The sequence below is a fragment of the Amblyomma maculatum genome, chromosome 2 (assembly GCF_055883805.1).
Source record: "Amblyomma maculatum isolate TAMU_Amacu chromosome 2, ASM5588380v1, whole genome shotgun sequence".
NCBI classification, from domain to species: domain Eukaryota; kingdom Metazoa; phylum Arthropoda; class Arachnida; order Ixodida; family Ixodidae; genus Amblyomma; species Amblyomma maculatum.
Genome location: NC_139345.1, coordinates 35,163,727 through 35,179,052, shown reverse-complemented (window position 1 = coordinate 35,179,052; position 15,326 = coordinate 35,163,727). Strand labels below are relative to the sequence as shown.

The 15,326-nt window shown below is 43.6% G+C and overlaps 1 protein-coding gene across 1 annotated transcript in view; it reads right to left on the bottom strand.

The window, feature by feature from the left end:
- Positions 1 to 830: 830 nt before the first annotated feature.
- LOC146198346 (dimethylglycine dehydrogenase, mitochondrial-like) overlaps positions 831 to 15,326 on the bottom strand; it is a 36,249-nt gene continuing 21,753 nt past the window's right edge. Inside the window, exons 11-16 of the mRNA XM_084592584.1 lie at positions 12,584 to 12,801; positions 11,654 to 11,784; positions 6,960 to 7,180; positions 3,826 to 3,983; positions 2,415 to 2,609; positions 831 to 1,204 (exon numbers count right to left, since the gene is read on the bottom strand). Of these exons, the coding sequence (XP_084448710.1) occupies positions 1,001 to 1,204; positions 2,415 to 2,609; positions 3,826 to 3,983; positions 6,960 to 7,180; positions 11,654 to 11,784; positions 12,584 to 12,801 (1,127 nt within the window). The 3' untranslated portion in view covers positions 831 to 1,000. The remainder of the gene's footprint in view (positions 1,205 to 2,414; positions 2,610 to 3,825; positions 3,984 to 6,959; positions 7,181 to 11,653; positions 11,785 to 12,583; positions 12,802 to 15,326) is intronic.

Genomic DNA, 15,326 nt, shown 5'->3' with positions numbered 1-15,326 from the left:
CCTTCCTATCGGGATGCCTTCTCGACCACGTCATATCTTGTGTAGGTACTCGGTACAGTTCCGTTTCCCTCCACTCATTGGTCTCCTGCAGCTTCGATTGCGGTTACACTGCACTAGCCTCAAGTTCCGCCAAACTTCAAAGGCTCGCCAGGCGAAGATCCTGAATATCGGATTGATCAATTTCAGCGTCGGGCGATGTTCAGTAGCTGCGACAACCTGACTAAAGTAAGCAATATTTTCTTCGCCCGCTAAGGGGCATGCATGGTTTGGACTGTGGTGTCTATGTCCCTAAAAGCAAATCCATGGCGACCGGAATTCCCTCCTCTACCTCCTCCTCAAGCTTCCCTGCCTGGAAGGACGTAGATAGCACGCTCCGCAGCTGCCTCAACACAAAGGCAATTGGCACGTGGTCGCACCCAGCCAGCAACAGCGATTCTTTCATGAGCCGCCTATCCCGCTGCGTCGCTATTACTTGGCCATCATCCTTCAATGCCAGTATTGAAAGCCTTGTGTCATGAATGTGTAATACAACTTGGGCGGCCTATCCCACTACATCGTGACTCTCACTTGGTCATCATCATTCAATGCCAGTATTGAAAGCCCTGTGTCATGAATGTGTAATACAACTTGATGGCGACCCCAGTCATTATGTAACATTAAAAAAAAAAGGCATTTAAGGTAAATAAATGACCTGTAATTAGTGTTGTGTGTCTTGAACTGCGGATTAGGGTCTTTAGATGCAAACGCCACTTGAAGGAAGCGCAAAAGATGGCAGATATCCTGCATTCAAGCATTCAAGCTTCAAATCATTTTGCATTGAAATGATTTATTTCACGACCTCTATAAATGCATCTTAATGGTCCCTCGTGACTTCGCGCTGACGTCTACTTCCATGTACACTGAGAATATCCTTCCCCAATGAAAATGTGCAGGTCACAGGTTGTGACACTGATTAATTGTTACTCCATGGTGTTCTCACCCCTGAGGCATTCTTAAGAAGTCAGCTGTTCGCTCTAGGCGGTTTCCTGTTTTTGACTTGGACAGGAACAGGTGCCGATGGCAGAACGGTAGCGGAACAAAGCTTCCCCAGCAGTTCCACTTGTACTTCGCTGCCTGGTATCGCAAGGTAGAATGGCAGATAGGCCATAGCCAAACTCTGTTGAGCCTGGACTCCGTATGATCCGGAAGTCGTGTACCCAACGACCTGTACGGAACAAGACAGGCAGATTAGGCGAGCTCCCTTTAGCACACATTCATTGCGCAACCACAATGAAACAATCGAGTAAGAGAGGCACCACCGCATCTTGTAAACATTGGCATTCATTGTATATGAAACGAGTTGAACGGGAAAGCTTACAGCTTTCACGACATTTTCACATGCAATACGACAGGAGAGGATGAACGTCAACACAGGCGTTGCGAAGCGTAAACGAATAACTGCATATCTCTCTAGAAAAACAAAATAAAAATTAAATATTTGAGACAGAGTTTATATGAACTGATGCCTTTGTTGTGGCAAGGTGCCCGGACCGTTTATCTTTTTCTTTGTACGTTTTAATAAAGTCTTACGCGGCATCTCTTTCATCGTAACCATGGAGTGGTAATGCACAAACTGTTACTTGTTAGGGGGCCAGGGTAGGGAGGGAGAAAGGGGAGTCGACCACACATTTCCTTGTGCCTCCCTCGCGCGGTTGTACCACGACTCAAAAATCAAGGATCAAGGTAGTTCGCTCGAAGACGTACTTGAAAAAACGCCTTTTGCAATAGGCAGATAAGTTCTCAGAAATGTGCACTTGTTCGCATCGTTATCTGTCGTAAAGGCACAGCCCATCGTACAAGCAAAGTCTAGTCCGGCATGCTCAAGAGCTTTTCTTTGAAAGAACGACAGCGCATGTATTCTTGCGAGCAAGTGCACTCTTCCGGGATCGTCTAGCTGATGGGAGGGGAAGGTGGCTATTGAAAGGGGTACTTGTGCCAACCAGTCTTCATACAAGCTGCCGCGATTCCGAAGTCCAAACACAACTGCACAAGGCGGAATGGAAAGCATATCGCGTCGTGACAAGAAAAGATGAAAGGCTATGTGTCCACCATATATGTTTTTTTTTTTTTCGGACGGAAATGGGATTCATTACAAATTAAAGGCGCCAAAACAACACGAACACTCACAAGATGAGAAGAACGGGATGTAATTTATAATGAATAGACACCAACTAGCCCAACAAAAAGTTCTTTTAAGGAAATTAGGTTATCTGATAAATATTTTAGGTTCTACAAATTGTAGCGCTGCCTTTCAAATCAAAATAAACTACAGAACAGCGGCTGCTTGAAAGCGCATCAAGTATTAAATAACTGGTGCTAAGGCACATGAGAGTAGGCACGAAAAAATTGTGTTTGTTTTGTTTCTTTTCGATTACCTTGTTGGAGCACCATACGGTCTCGTTGCCTTCCGGGTCAGCATCCAGGGCGTCGACAGCCAAGTGCACTAGCGTTCTTTTCAGACCTTCCCGCAAAATCTCCTGGAGAGCTTTCTTTCCTACAAATTCTGTTGTCTTTTTCATCCTTACGAAGGGGCCAAGGCCAGCTTCGAACGGGTTGGTGTCAACTGTCATCTGTGAACGTTTAAGCAATACACTTTTAATTAGTAATTAAAAGGCAAGCGTAGCTTAAGTATTAAGATTTTAATTTTACGATATGCGAAATGACTGCTTTTACTTGAGTTCTAGAACAAGAAATAGAGTTAAGGACAATAAAACTCAAAAATTAGCATAATCATCATAGTCATGCATTATTGCTGCAAATAGGCACTGTTTTTTTCCATAGGTTTCCGCTGAAAGTAATCAATCCAACGGCTGTTTTATGGGCCACAAAAATATTTCGCTGTTTATACCGCGGGATATTCATTTTATAATAATAATAATAATAATAATAATAATAATAATAATAATAATAATAATAATAATAATAATAATAATAATAATAATAATAATAATAATAATAATAATAATAATAATAATAATGATAATAATAATAATAATAATAATAATAATAATAATAATAATAATAATAATAATAATAATAATAATAATAATAATAATAATAATAATTGGTTCACAGGAAGGGAAAGGCGCAGTATCTGTCACACGATCTGTGGACACCTGAACCGTGCCGTAATGGAAGGGATGAAGGTGGGAGAGAAAGAGGAGCCGTAGTGGAGGGCTACGGAGTAATTTCGACCACCTGAGGATCTTTAGCGTGCGCTGACATCGCACAGCACACGGACGCCACTTCGTTTCGCCTCCATCGAAACGCAGCCGCCGAGGTCGGGTTCGAACCCGAGAACTCCGGCACAGTAGTCGGGCGTCTTACCACTGCACCACCCCGGCGGGGCCGGGATATTCATTTTGTTTCGCTTTTATGTGATGTTCCTGCGCAACATTTTCTCTCATTTTTTTGTTAAGGTTCAAAGAGATTTTCAAGCTGAGATCTTGCCTAATTCATCTGCAGCCCACTATTAGCCCTTTTGTTATTTACTGTCTCAATGTTAATTATTCTGCATGGTCTAATGGGACACTGGCAGCAGATACAAGTTGTCCGGTATATTAATGGGTTACGCTCTTTCAGTAAGGACGTGACCAGCTTGAATAAACTGGAGGAAAGGTTTTTAAATCCTAGTTGTGTTTGTGCTGCTTCTTTTCCTGAGAATAAAAACTTTTGCCTAGAAATGGATTTAATGTCGTTGCTGTAATCTCCATTTATTACATTGTCTGAGGTCTCAAGCAAGCATATGTTAATAAGGCGCGATCAAATTAGCGTTCATTTGCTTACGTCGGCCCCCCATAGTCTGAAACCTTTCTCGATGCGTAGGCTGTTGAGGGCGTAAGTTCCGAAGTCCTTGATGCCGTAAAGCTCTCCGGATCGGAGCAGCTCGTTGTACAGAGCTGAAGTGTGCTCTCTGTCGTGGTAAAGTTCCCATCCGAGCTCACCTGGCAAAAAATGAGACATTGTTTCAATAAGCTTCAGCAGTAAAACACGCTCGCTCTCCCAGCGGACAAATTTGGGTTTAATATTGAAATGCGAACCCGTATCGCCGTGCTCTACGATTTGTTTAATCCTCTGATTTCTAGGCAAAAAATAAATAAAAACCCCATAAAACTCACGAGAATACTCTACAGGATAAGCCTGTAGACGTTCCTTCTCTGCGTGCTTGCAGTTTCTATGAGCCTCAAATTTGCACAAGAATAGTCTAAAACTGCTTGTAAAAATACGTCCTACTTAAAAAATCGTCTCACACGGGACTAATGATGGCGGGGATACATGCTTATGCGCATTGTTACACGGTGCGCCTCTGTAAAAGCCACTGCTGCACATCCCTACATTGTCGCATGCAATGTCCTGCTCCGGCTATAAAAAAAAAAAAAATGCGTTTTGATTTGTTGCTGAATTGGCGCCTCTTAAAGTAGTGCGTCAGATAAAAAGAGTAAATTCACAAATCTTCGTCGCCTGTTAGGAGTGCACCCTCGCGCGTGAGCTTAAACTGGCGTGCAACTGATGTTAAGGGCGAGTGTGGAACACATAATGGAGCATTCAAAGCGGCTTTGTTTTTTTTTTTGTTTTTTTTTTCAGCAGTCGTATTGTGTCGTTTTCTTCAAAAACTATCGTACTGCCAGCTAGGCTGCCAAGGTTACCGATGTGCTCGATTATTTGCCTGGTCTATTTAATACGAAAGGAAAGGCGCTGTAATGAACCGTCTGAGAATATTTTAAAGTGTGATTTTTTATGTAGCACAGTTGACCAAAAATAGAGTGTGGAGCTCTCGCTAGAGGGGTATTGAAGAACGGTGACCAGAGCATATATTGTGAGATATACGCCATCATCTTCCTTTTTTCCTACTCAAAAATGTACCCATGTTATCTAACAGGATTGAAGACGGGTGCGTATGCAACTGAAGAAGAAAAGTTATGGAGGACACTAAAACTCCGCCGTTGTGGGTATGACACAAGAGCAGGCTATATTTTTCATATGCTCCGTAAAATTAAGTTTAACTTATGCTCCACTCTGCATATCCCACCCCCAGGCAGATTATCAGCCCGTACTAACCACTCATTCGCCATTATGCTGTGTACACCCAGACTGGACCTGTTTAAGTATTCGTGCCTTCCGAAAACCACTGTTTAATTCGACCTCAACCCCCACATTTTTCATAACACCAGCTCAGCTGAGGCTTTCGAGAAAAAAATGAATTGTATTTTTGCAGAAATGGGTGCTTTCCTTTCTTCTGTGTATTCTCTTTATCCCCCTCCCCCCCTCCTTGTAACAGCCCGTAAGGGTTTACAGTATTGTAAATAAATAAATAAATAAAGCCCGCTTTAAACAAGCCGTATGAACGCTCCTGTAAGGATTAGGGGTAACGTGAAAGCAAGGGTCCTGCCTAGCTGATTTTGACATCACCCTCCCATATCAAAGGAGAGGTTCGAGTAGGCAGCTCCTGCCAAACGTAACATCAGACAACGCTATGCCCAGTCAGTGCGCGGCCATGTCAGCTGCCAGCTACCGCCTGCCAGTGCCATGCTCGGGATGTTTAGCACACAACGCCAACGGCGGCGCCGAATTTTCGGTAAACGGAGCCTTTAGCTCTATCGCATTAAAACTTGAAGACGATGGCTCATCAGCGTTCATAACACGCTTATTAGTAAATATGCTATTAGTAGTATTATCAGTGTCGGTAGTGACACTTCTTATTATGCTGTAATAAGCAGCTCTAGCAGGCGTTATGTATACGGAAACTCCCGTCACCCAGCATATAACGGCCGATAGTGTCTCGGTCTGATGCTAGCAAGCGCATATTTTATGTCGCATTCGCGGTTCCAAGATTAACCAAGCATCATGTGTGATGGAACAGTTTCGAGTGCGTTTCCAGAACCAATAAATTCTTCCAGCTCAAAAATCACAGGCTACTCGGTGTCGATACTACGTGTAGTGCGCGATCATGGCTAGTTGTCGCTGCCTAAGTCACCACATGCACTTTCCTACATCCTTAACTTAGTTACTATTAATCGCCAACTACGTGTGACGTCGCGATAGCACAGGGAACAATTACGGAGAGGGATTAGGAATGGCGTCGAATTTCCCGTGCGGATTGCGGATGCGAGGCCAAGGAAATAAGTTTCCCATTATGAAGACAGCAAAGGCAAATCAGAGACTCGGCTGACAACGAAAGGATAATCCTCGTGATACCCAAATCGATGACTCAAGTTTCGAACAAAGAAAAAAAAACATCGACTGTGGTTGCGCTTTGTACATGTCATATGTACTTCGTTTTGTTCCGCCTTCTTTGCGCAAGCACTCACCTTAGTAAAGATACAGCGTCGAAGAATGCTCTTACTGCATAACCTCATACCACACAACTTACTGAGACTGCCTTGTCGTCAGCTCGCCACACGGAGTCGTTCCACTATGTCATGATATCTATGCATGCTTTTGCTTACGGTTCGATTCTGGAACAGTGGGTGACGCAAGTTGCGACTAGTATTTCTGTTCTAGGCATCATGCAAATTCGAACCCAACCAGCACTTGAGTGATATTTGGAGGCGCATAATATTTCACAGCCTCATGAGGCAAGATGGTAGGCCCTCTTTCGTCATTTAAATACTTATTGGGCAAGCATTCGTCACAACAGTTGGAAAAATTTGCTTCGAACTCGTTTCATTTCTTATTCCCATTCTATTATTCTCTTCCTTTCTCTCATCTCACCCTCTCAAGTACTCTCTTCATTCCAAGGGGAAGAGAACACTCTCCCCTCCCTCTCTCACCCAGCGACCATTCTCCCTGCTTTGGTTCGCACTTACTGACAAAAAGCACAAGAAATACTTTTTTCCCGCAAAGCCATCTAATGCACGCGCTTTAAGACAAGTTTTCGACTCAAGGCAGGCCAAATGAGCAGAGTTGGAACGTAAACTTACCCGTGTAAGATATCCGCATAGCAGTTACTGGAATGCCTGCAACAGTTATCTCCCTGGCGTGAAGGAACGGGAATTTATCTTCATCTAGGGAGGCATCAGTCAACGACGCCAGGACATTGGCCGCGTGAGGACCGGCGATGCCCAGTGCCGCTACCCCATCCGTGACGTTCTCAATTTTGACGTCCTCCAGCTGCCATAGTTTGACGTGCTCGTCCATCCACCTGCATAGTACGCGGACAGGAGGTTGCAGAAAGCGTACAGGTAGACACCAAACCTGCATGGAGGCTTAGAGGTACGACAGTGTACACTTATTTCATAAACTCCTACCAAGATTTGTCAGTTCCGTTAGTAGCGTAATAAACACGTCGTGAGCGGCCTTTCTTCATCGTTCCGTCCTCTTTAGAATTGCCGAGCAAGAAGTTGTTATAGTTTTACCAAGTAACACTAGTTACCGCTTCCGTCAGGTTCTGTCTTCGCGTGTGCAGATAGTCCTCTGTTGGCTTGTCAACGACGGGAGTGATAAATCGGTGCAGGCAAGTTAAAACGTAACACTTTTTGCACATGGCCGCAACAGCCGTGAGTAACACGCCGCTGATGGCAGCGTTATGTTGTAACGCCATTCTAAAGCATTGTTGAAATGTGTTGTGTGTATTGCATTGTATTGTTTTGTATTGTACCGTATTGTGTTGTGTTGTGTTGTGTTGTATTGTATAGTACTGTATTAGTTGTATTGTCAAAATGTCAGGAACGGTCCAAAAGCGCAATGGTTTGGTTTGGTTTCGTTTGGTTTATGGGATTTAACGTCCCAAAACGACTAAGGCTACGAGAGACGCCGTAGTGAAGGGCTCCGGAAATATCGACATCGCACAGCACACGGGCGCCTTGCTTTTCACCTCCATCGAAAAGCGGTCCCGCATTTGGACCACCCGGTATACTATTAAATGTAATAAAAGTACAGCGCTTCTCTCATTAGACTCCTTTAGCATAGCGCTATCGTCTACCGCTAACGCGCGCCGCCAGCTCCAACATCATGATCGGCACACATTGATTGGCGCGTATAGGGTGCGCCGGCATCTGGCGGGAACCTGGCCCTATCTGACACCTTTCAAGTGACTTGCACATGCGTTCTGACCGCGCAGTAGTGGTACTAGACAGTAGGGTAAGTGGTAGCGCGATAGCGAAAAGTTTCTACTATCAAATATACATTCCTGTTCTTTTTTTGCTGATTGACTGATACAGTTACAGTTGAATACAACTTTAATAATCAGCAATTGCCTATTATGGGCTATGGTACGCGGCACGTGTATATTGCTCTGCTTAAGCATAAACAAAATTATTTATTTGATATTTGACTACACCAAAGAAGCCAGCAACATTCAAAATCTTCACCTTATAATTTGTTTTGATAGTGAACTTCTTGTTCACATGTAGCTAGAAATGCTTTAACAGCCGACTACTTTCTCTCACGCAGGAGTTGTGCCTGGCGGTTACTGCAGGCTTGAGTTGTATTCAACCATTGTAGATTAATTAATTAATTAATTAATTTATTTATTTATTTATTTATTTATTTATTTATTTATTTATTTATTTATTTATTTATTTATTTATTTATTTATTTATTTATTTATTTATTTATTTCCGTTTCGCATAACATGAGATACATGAGCTTCAACTCTGAGAGTTTTTCAATGTCATGGTATTGGTGCCATGAACAGGAACATTAAAAGCCCGTCGCATGACTTCTCGCAGCACGAACTGAGGCAGCGGTCATGTCGCTCTACCGCCCACTAGGATAGCATATCCTATCTATGGTCGTGTTCCTGACGCCCATACAGTGGCACTAGAATTCGACATGCGGTATCTCCGGGTATCACTTTGTAAAGTTGTTAAGAGGCGGCGAGCCTTTGTTTTAGTTAAACCTTTCTTGTTAAAATTTGCAACTTTTCAAATGAGCATTTGTTTAGCCTTCAGAAAAAAATATTACACCTAGACGTTGCCTATAGTAAAATTGATTCTTTAGTTTTTCGTGACGACTTGCGGAAAGATCTTGTACAGATCTTGTTTAAGTTTGTTTTCATTTTCTAAATAGAATCAGTTCAGACTTGTCAATCTGGCAATAAATCCTTTCCTTATGTCTTGAAATTTCAATACACCTAGTTATTAGAAACTTATAATATTAAAGGATTGCACCTAGCTTCGCTTAAGAGCTGAATGGCGAAAGCCTTTTCCTCTTTGTCTTTCTCTTCGACTTGTTTCTTGCCTCTTCTGTACTTGCTATATTTCTTTTCTTTCTTCGTTCCCCATATCAATTCCGACCTCGATATCAAAGGACTAAAGCAATCGTCATCAGCTATCAGCTACGTAGACTGTCATTAGCTATCACAATATGTCCCTATCTATCACTGTCATTATCGGCCACTATCGCTCACTGTAGCTGTCGGTCACTATCAGACACTTATCACCAACTATCACTACATATCACTATCGGTCACAAACTATCACTATCATCACTATCGGTCACCAACTATCGCTAATCGTTTACTGTCTTTACCCATCACTATCACCAAATATCACGATTAGTGGCTATCACTACCTGTCTCTAACCATCACTGACAGTCACTATCTCTAAATCTCGCCATCACAAACTATCCTTAACTATCTTTATCTATCACTATTAATTGTTATGTCACTACAATATTTATTAGTATCTCTCACTATTTACTTCCTACATGTCGCTACCTATCACTACTTCCCTTTCTTTGTTACCATCTCTCCTCGTACGGCGAACACACCCAGCGAACAGATCCGGCGAACGCAAATGTCACCATGAGCCTAGGGAAGCTTTCGCCTCACAAATTCTTTCATCCCCTTTTCCGGTAAAAACGGGAGCTTTAGCAGGTTTCCCACTCTTTTTCTCAAAACAGTTTCTGGAGGTTTTGTGCCCTGTTAGAAAAAATCATGAGGTGCAAGCAAATACTGTTTCGTATAAATCTCAGTTAATATCCTATTACAAGACAGTGGCGGATATAAATATAGCCTATGCAAGTTCGTATCTTTCTTACTTTATAAAACGATTCGTGTATGGTAATTTTATTGTTCCACAGAAAGGAAACACGATGAATCTATTTGGCTAATACAAATAGTCCTAGATGTGGTTGCTCAACGTGACCTTGCCCCCAATACCTTTAAAGGAACGATGCAAAAGTGTAAAATAATTAAAACATGCGCAAAATGTACTAGATAAATTTTTAATCAAGTTATGAGTTCTAATGCAAGTTATTCGTTCAAAAGATTGGTAGCGAATTTCGTAACTGCAACATTTATTTTGGTGTTTCACGGCCACATTTCGAAAACATTTTGCAAACTTCGTCTCACCCTGCCTTAAGTACGCCTGTGTCCATTTTCCTTGGCGGACCTGTATGTTCCGAAGACGACTGCGGTGTTTTGCACCGCGTTGTCCAGTATTATGATTTTGATAGCTGTCCCGTATGACATCAATGGCATACTGTGCTGTATATGCTCGGTTATAATATTCACGCATTAAAAATTTCTGTTCCAAGTGGCTTCTTTCGCATTCCTTATATAGTTACGGCCCAGTAAAGGAGTAGTGAAAAGAAAGAGATAAATGACGCATGAAACAACGATAATAAAATGCACCCGACTGCAGCAAAGCATTTTTGATAGTTTTAGGGCCGAGCCTGCTGGAGTACAACCGACGTTGGTGCAGCACGAAGCACGTTATCTGCTTCACGCCACGAGCTCACAGCACTGAAGGCAGGCTGGGAGGGAACTCTTGGCCGTTGTGATCGCTGCTGTGAGCACTGCTACAAATTTACACAATCCGGAATCAAACCTCGGCGAAACAGCACTGATGCGCCGCTATACAGCCAGACCGAATGCTACTCCGTCACTCACAAGGAGGTCAAAACCATTTGGTGAGCTATCCATCATAGCGTCGGCGCCGCATATTAGCTTTCCAAAAACGGGACGTCGAAAGACGGTACCTGTGCGTACCCACGCAATAAAAAAAAAGGAAAGAACCAAGGGACAATTACGGTGATTTAGCAATAACTGGTCCTTTCAGCACCCTGGCCTTAGGTCCTCTTCGGGTATCCCTTCGCACACATGGGCTCTTTTGTTTTTATTCTTCACTTACTGCAAGATACACAAGGCCAAATTGAACTAACGAGTCTTGGTTGCCTAGGAGTAGCCTGCCACCCCTTACTGCCTACCAAAAGGTCAGTGGTTCGATTCCCATCTGATTACCCAACTGCCTATTATTCGCAGTTATTTTGTTTACACTTTTCCACCTAATGACGTTTCAATTTTCATGCGACCTTGCAACCAAAATTTATCCAATGTTTTATATCTTTCAATTTCGTGCGATGTCACGACCCTCTCGATCAATCCTCATTTTCTGGTCACTTCGGCAACAGCTACAACTCTGGGTTTTCCACTTAACGCTGTCTCTTAGAAATTATGTGCTTCCCTCGATTACAGTGTTTTAAATCTGTCTCAAATCTCAAAACTTGTGCGGTTAATGAGATAATCTTTGAAGCCTGTGAGTTCAACATGAAGCCGCAGCAGCAGCAGCGGCAGCAGCAGCTGTGATGCGTTACGCACCATGTCGGGAGCCAGCTACTGGCGTCCCTTGCGGATGACGTCAGATGAAACCCCCTATTACGCAGCCTTGCCTGAAATCGTGCAGTTCCGAGCCGGACCCCGTGATGACGAAGTAGCGGTTTTCCGCGAGCCTGGTCACCGTCACCTCGGCGTAGACTCGACCCCTGGGCGTCAGCATGTGCGAGATGTTTATGGAGTTCACCTGCAACGCCATGGCAAGATGTAGGACCGTCTTCTTTCTTTCGCGCACCTTAATTAACCCATCTGCCCCACCTCGAATATTCTACGACACATGACATCGCAGACTGAAAGGCAGACTGGGCAGCTAATCACATCATATCGGGCTGCAGGGCCCGTTGTCAGCTGTAGTTGACGAAAAGTGCGCGAACAGAGGAAGAAAGAGCAAGGCAAGAGGCCTAAGTCTACACGCACTGTACATGTGTGCGCTATGTGCTACGTCTGCTGTTTTTAATCATAAGAGGGTTTTAGCAAAGCTGAGACTTATCAGCGCAGGCGTATGGCGGACAACCACGGAGGCCGGCTGTGCATACTCAATCCCCCCGCCTAGCTCCAGCGCCGCCACTGCACTTGCGTAGATGGCAATGGGCATCCGGTATGCGCTTTTGTATCCGGTATCCGGTATTTTGTTTCCTTGAGTGTTTAAGTTAATCGTTAGCGGCATAGAGTGCTAAAACGTGAGCCTATGCTCTCTGATCTGCCATGATGGTTTGGGCCTAGTTGGTCAAAGTTGTATTTACCCTCATTGAAAATAAGAGTTTCTTCGTTGCGACGTATGGTGCTTTATCGGCATGCCATGGCCTGAAAAAAATTACGTCCAATTGTTTCAACACAGCACGTACTGACTGACGCTCCCGCCACCGTCCACTGCTCGACTCGGCAATCTCAATGGGTCACAATTACTTTTTTTTTCCCCTTGGCAAAACTCGCATGCTTCAATAACCTTGTCGCAGCTGCAGAGTATCCAAAGTCCATACACTTACCGCCGGAAGCTTGTTTGCCAAAAGCCTGTCGAGAAATCTGCTTGCCCCCTCGCCGGTCACTTGGAACTTGGCGAAGGGAGTGAGGTCGATGACGCCGACGTTCTCGAGGACACTACGGCACTCGCGCTTCATCGGCTCGAACCAGTTGCCGCGCCGGAAGCTGGGACGGTAGCCTCCCTCGTCACCCGGCTGAGAGAACCAGGCCGGCTGCTCCCATCCTAGGTGATGCAAGCAGGAGCAGAGCAGCCCGATTATAAATTTGTTTAGTGCAAGGAACAAAAATAAGGACCAGGCAAAAACTAAGTTGCCGGCAGTTTGTGTAACTCACAGCAATGTGCCGTCCTGATTTACCTTTGATAAAGAGAGGTCGGCCTCGCGTGTTTCTAGCTTGCCTGGGTGCAATGTTTACATAAGGGCTCATATTCCAAATTTGAGATTAGGTACAGTCGATAGGGAGGGGTCGTGGCGCGCTCTCTGTGAAGGCTAGCATGCGGGCCCAGATATACCCTTTTCTAACATGGGGACCATTTGGGATCAGTTGTTAGTCCAGCGCTGTCCCATACTTCTTTTTTTAGTTTCTGTGTATTTCGCTATATTAGATACCCTTCTCTTCTTGCCGTACAAAGTAGTGACTTCGTACGCGACTTCGTAGTCTGCCAACCAAGATCCGTATAACTCGTGCTATGGTCTTTCCAGTTGTGATGTATGGATGCGAGAGTTGGACTGTGAAAAAGGCTGACCGCCGAAAAATTGACGCGTTTGAATTGTGGTGCTGGCGAAGACTCTTGAGAGTTCCTTGGACTGCCAGAAGATCAAATCAGTCAATATTGTCGACCATAAACCCTGACTGCTCATTGGAGGGTCAAATTCTAAAGTTAAAGCTCAGCTACTTTGGTCATCTGATGAGAAGAGAGGAGTCGCTGGAGAAAGATTTGATGTTGGGAAAGGTTGAGGGTCGCCGGAGAAGGGGTAGGCAGCGAACGCGATGGTTAGATGGCATCCTCGAGGCACTGCAGATGAAGTTATGTGATGTTAGGAAGATAGTGAGAGACCGGAAAGCGTGGCGTGACATGGTCAATAGGGTCACGAAGAGTCGGACACGACTGAACGACTGAACTGAACTGAACTGAACGCGACTGATGCCTCGTTGGGAAAGGGCCGCTCCGTGGGTCTACCACCTTTTTGGCTGAACCTCGTGCTAGGCGGTCGACCGCCTCGTTTCCATAACTCATGCCTACTTGCTATCAGTTTGTACAGCTCTGCACCCCGCCTGCATCCTGCATCTCAGCGCAGCAGGTTAAGGCGTTCGTATCAGATTGCGGTGGAAGGACGAATTTTCCCATCATCACTCAGTGCTTGACTGTGCGCATTGATGCGGCAGCTTTAATTATGTAATTAATTAATTAGTAATTATTTATTATTATTTATTTTTTTATTTATTACCATCATACCCTACAGGCATCGGGAAGAGGGGGGGGGGGGGTAAAGTTGTGAATAAAAACGAAGATAAACACACAGTAAAACAAGCAAAGCGACACAGGATTCACAGTTTAAAAAAAAATATTCAGCTTATGAACAAACTCATCATGGTCATTAACTCCTGCAATGTTTTCCGGAAATTTATTTCATTTATGAATAGCGAGCACAGTGGTCAATGAAGAAGTAAATACGAGCAAATATGAGCTGGGCTTTGTAACTGTGGTCGAGGCTTGGAAAAGTGCGGTGGACTGGCTTCATATGAATGGCAGAGAACGACGACGGTGCATAATATTGATGGAAACAAAACAAAAGAAAAGAACTATCTGTATTTTCCCAGAGAACGTATTATGTTGAACGATGTTTTTTTATTCCTGTAATAGTAGATGTCCGTGCTAAATTTGTTGTGGTGAACCGGGAGGCTTTATTTTGATTTGTTTTAATTTATTGATTCATTACGTCTTGTGAGGACTCCAAAATAATAAAGCATTTTTCTTTTAAAGAACGAGGTATTTTACGCCAGACGTCTTGTAGATGCGTTAGACTGGAATAAATCTCAGTCGAAAACAAAACGACAGACTCCTGTCAAAAATACGAGGAACTCCTATGGTTCTGTCGTAAAATAAGACTGTTCTGACGTTATACTTTTCTGTTGTAACAACGCGAAACTCTGATGTTACTGAAGAAATTTTAGTTGTCACAAGAGGTTTACTGCCACAAACTGCACAGGAACTGCTGTAACACCACAAAATTTTGTTTTTTGTTTTTTTTTCAGTGGGATTGCGTTTAATGAAACTGAGTGCCTTAAATATCTTGCTAATCACCATGTCCATGTGACGTTGCCATGTTAAGTTGTTTAATATGTGAGCCTAAAAACGTTTATGCATGCTGATCGTAGGTTGCTTATTGACTAATCCGTGCTTGTTGCGCTCGATCGAGTGGAAACATCATAGATTTTTTAAGCATTGTTAATTTCCATCTTCTAACATTCGCACAATTCAGATATTTTATTAAGGTCTGACTGTAAACCACAGTGTCCGATGGTCCATCTAGCTTCCTGTAAATTATACAGTCGTCTTCAAATAATCGTATAACTCGAGGAAAGGCTACTGTGTGTTTGTGAGGAAAAGAATAGGCTCAAGCACTGTTAAATCGCAGAACCGGAATGTCGGTGATACGAACCCGGTTTATACGAATTTCGACGTGAAATGAATGTGTAAAACGTTCCGGTTGGCTTACATTGAGTACAATGCGCCGAATTTTGGAT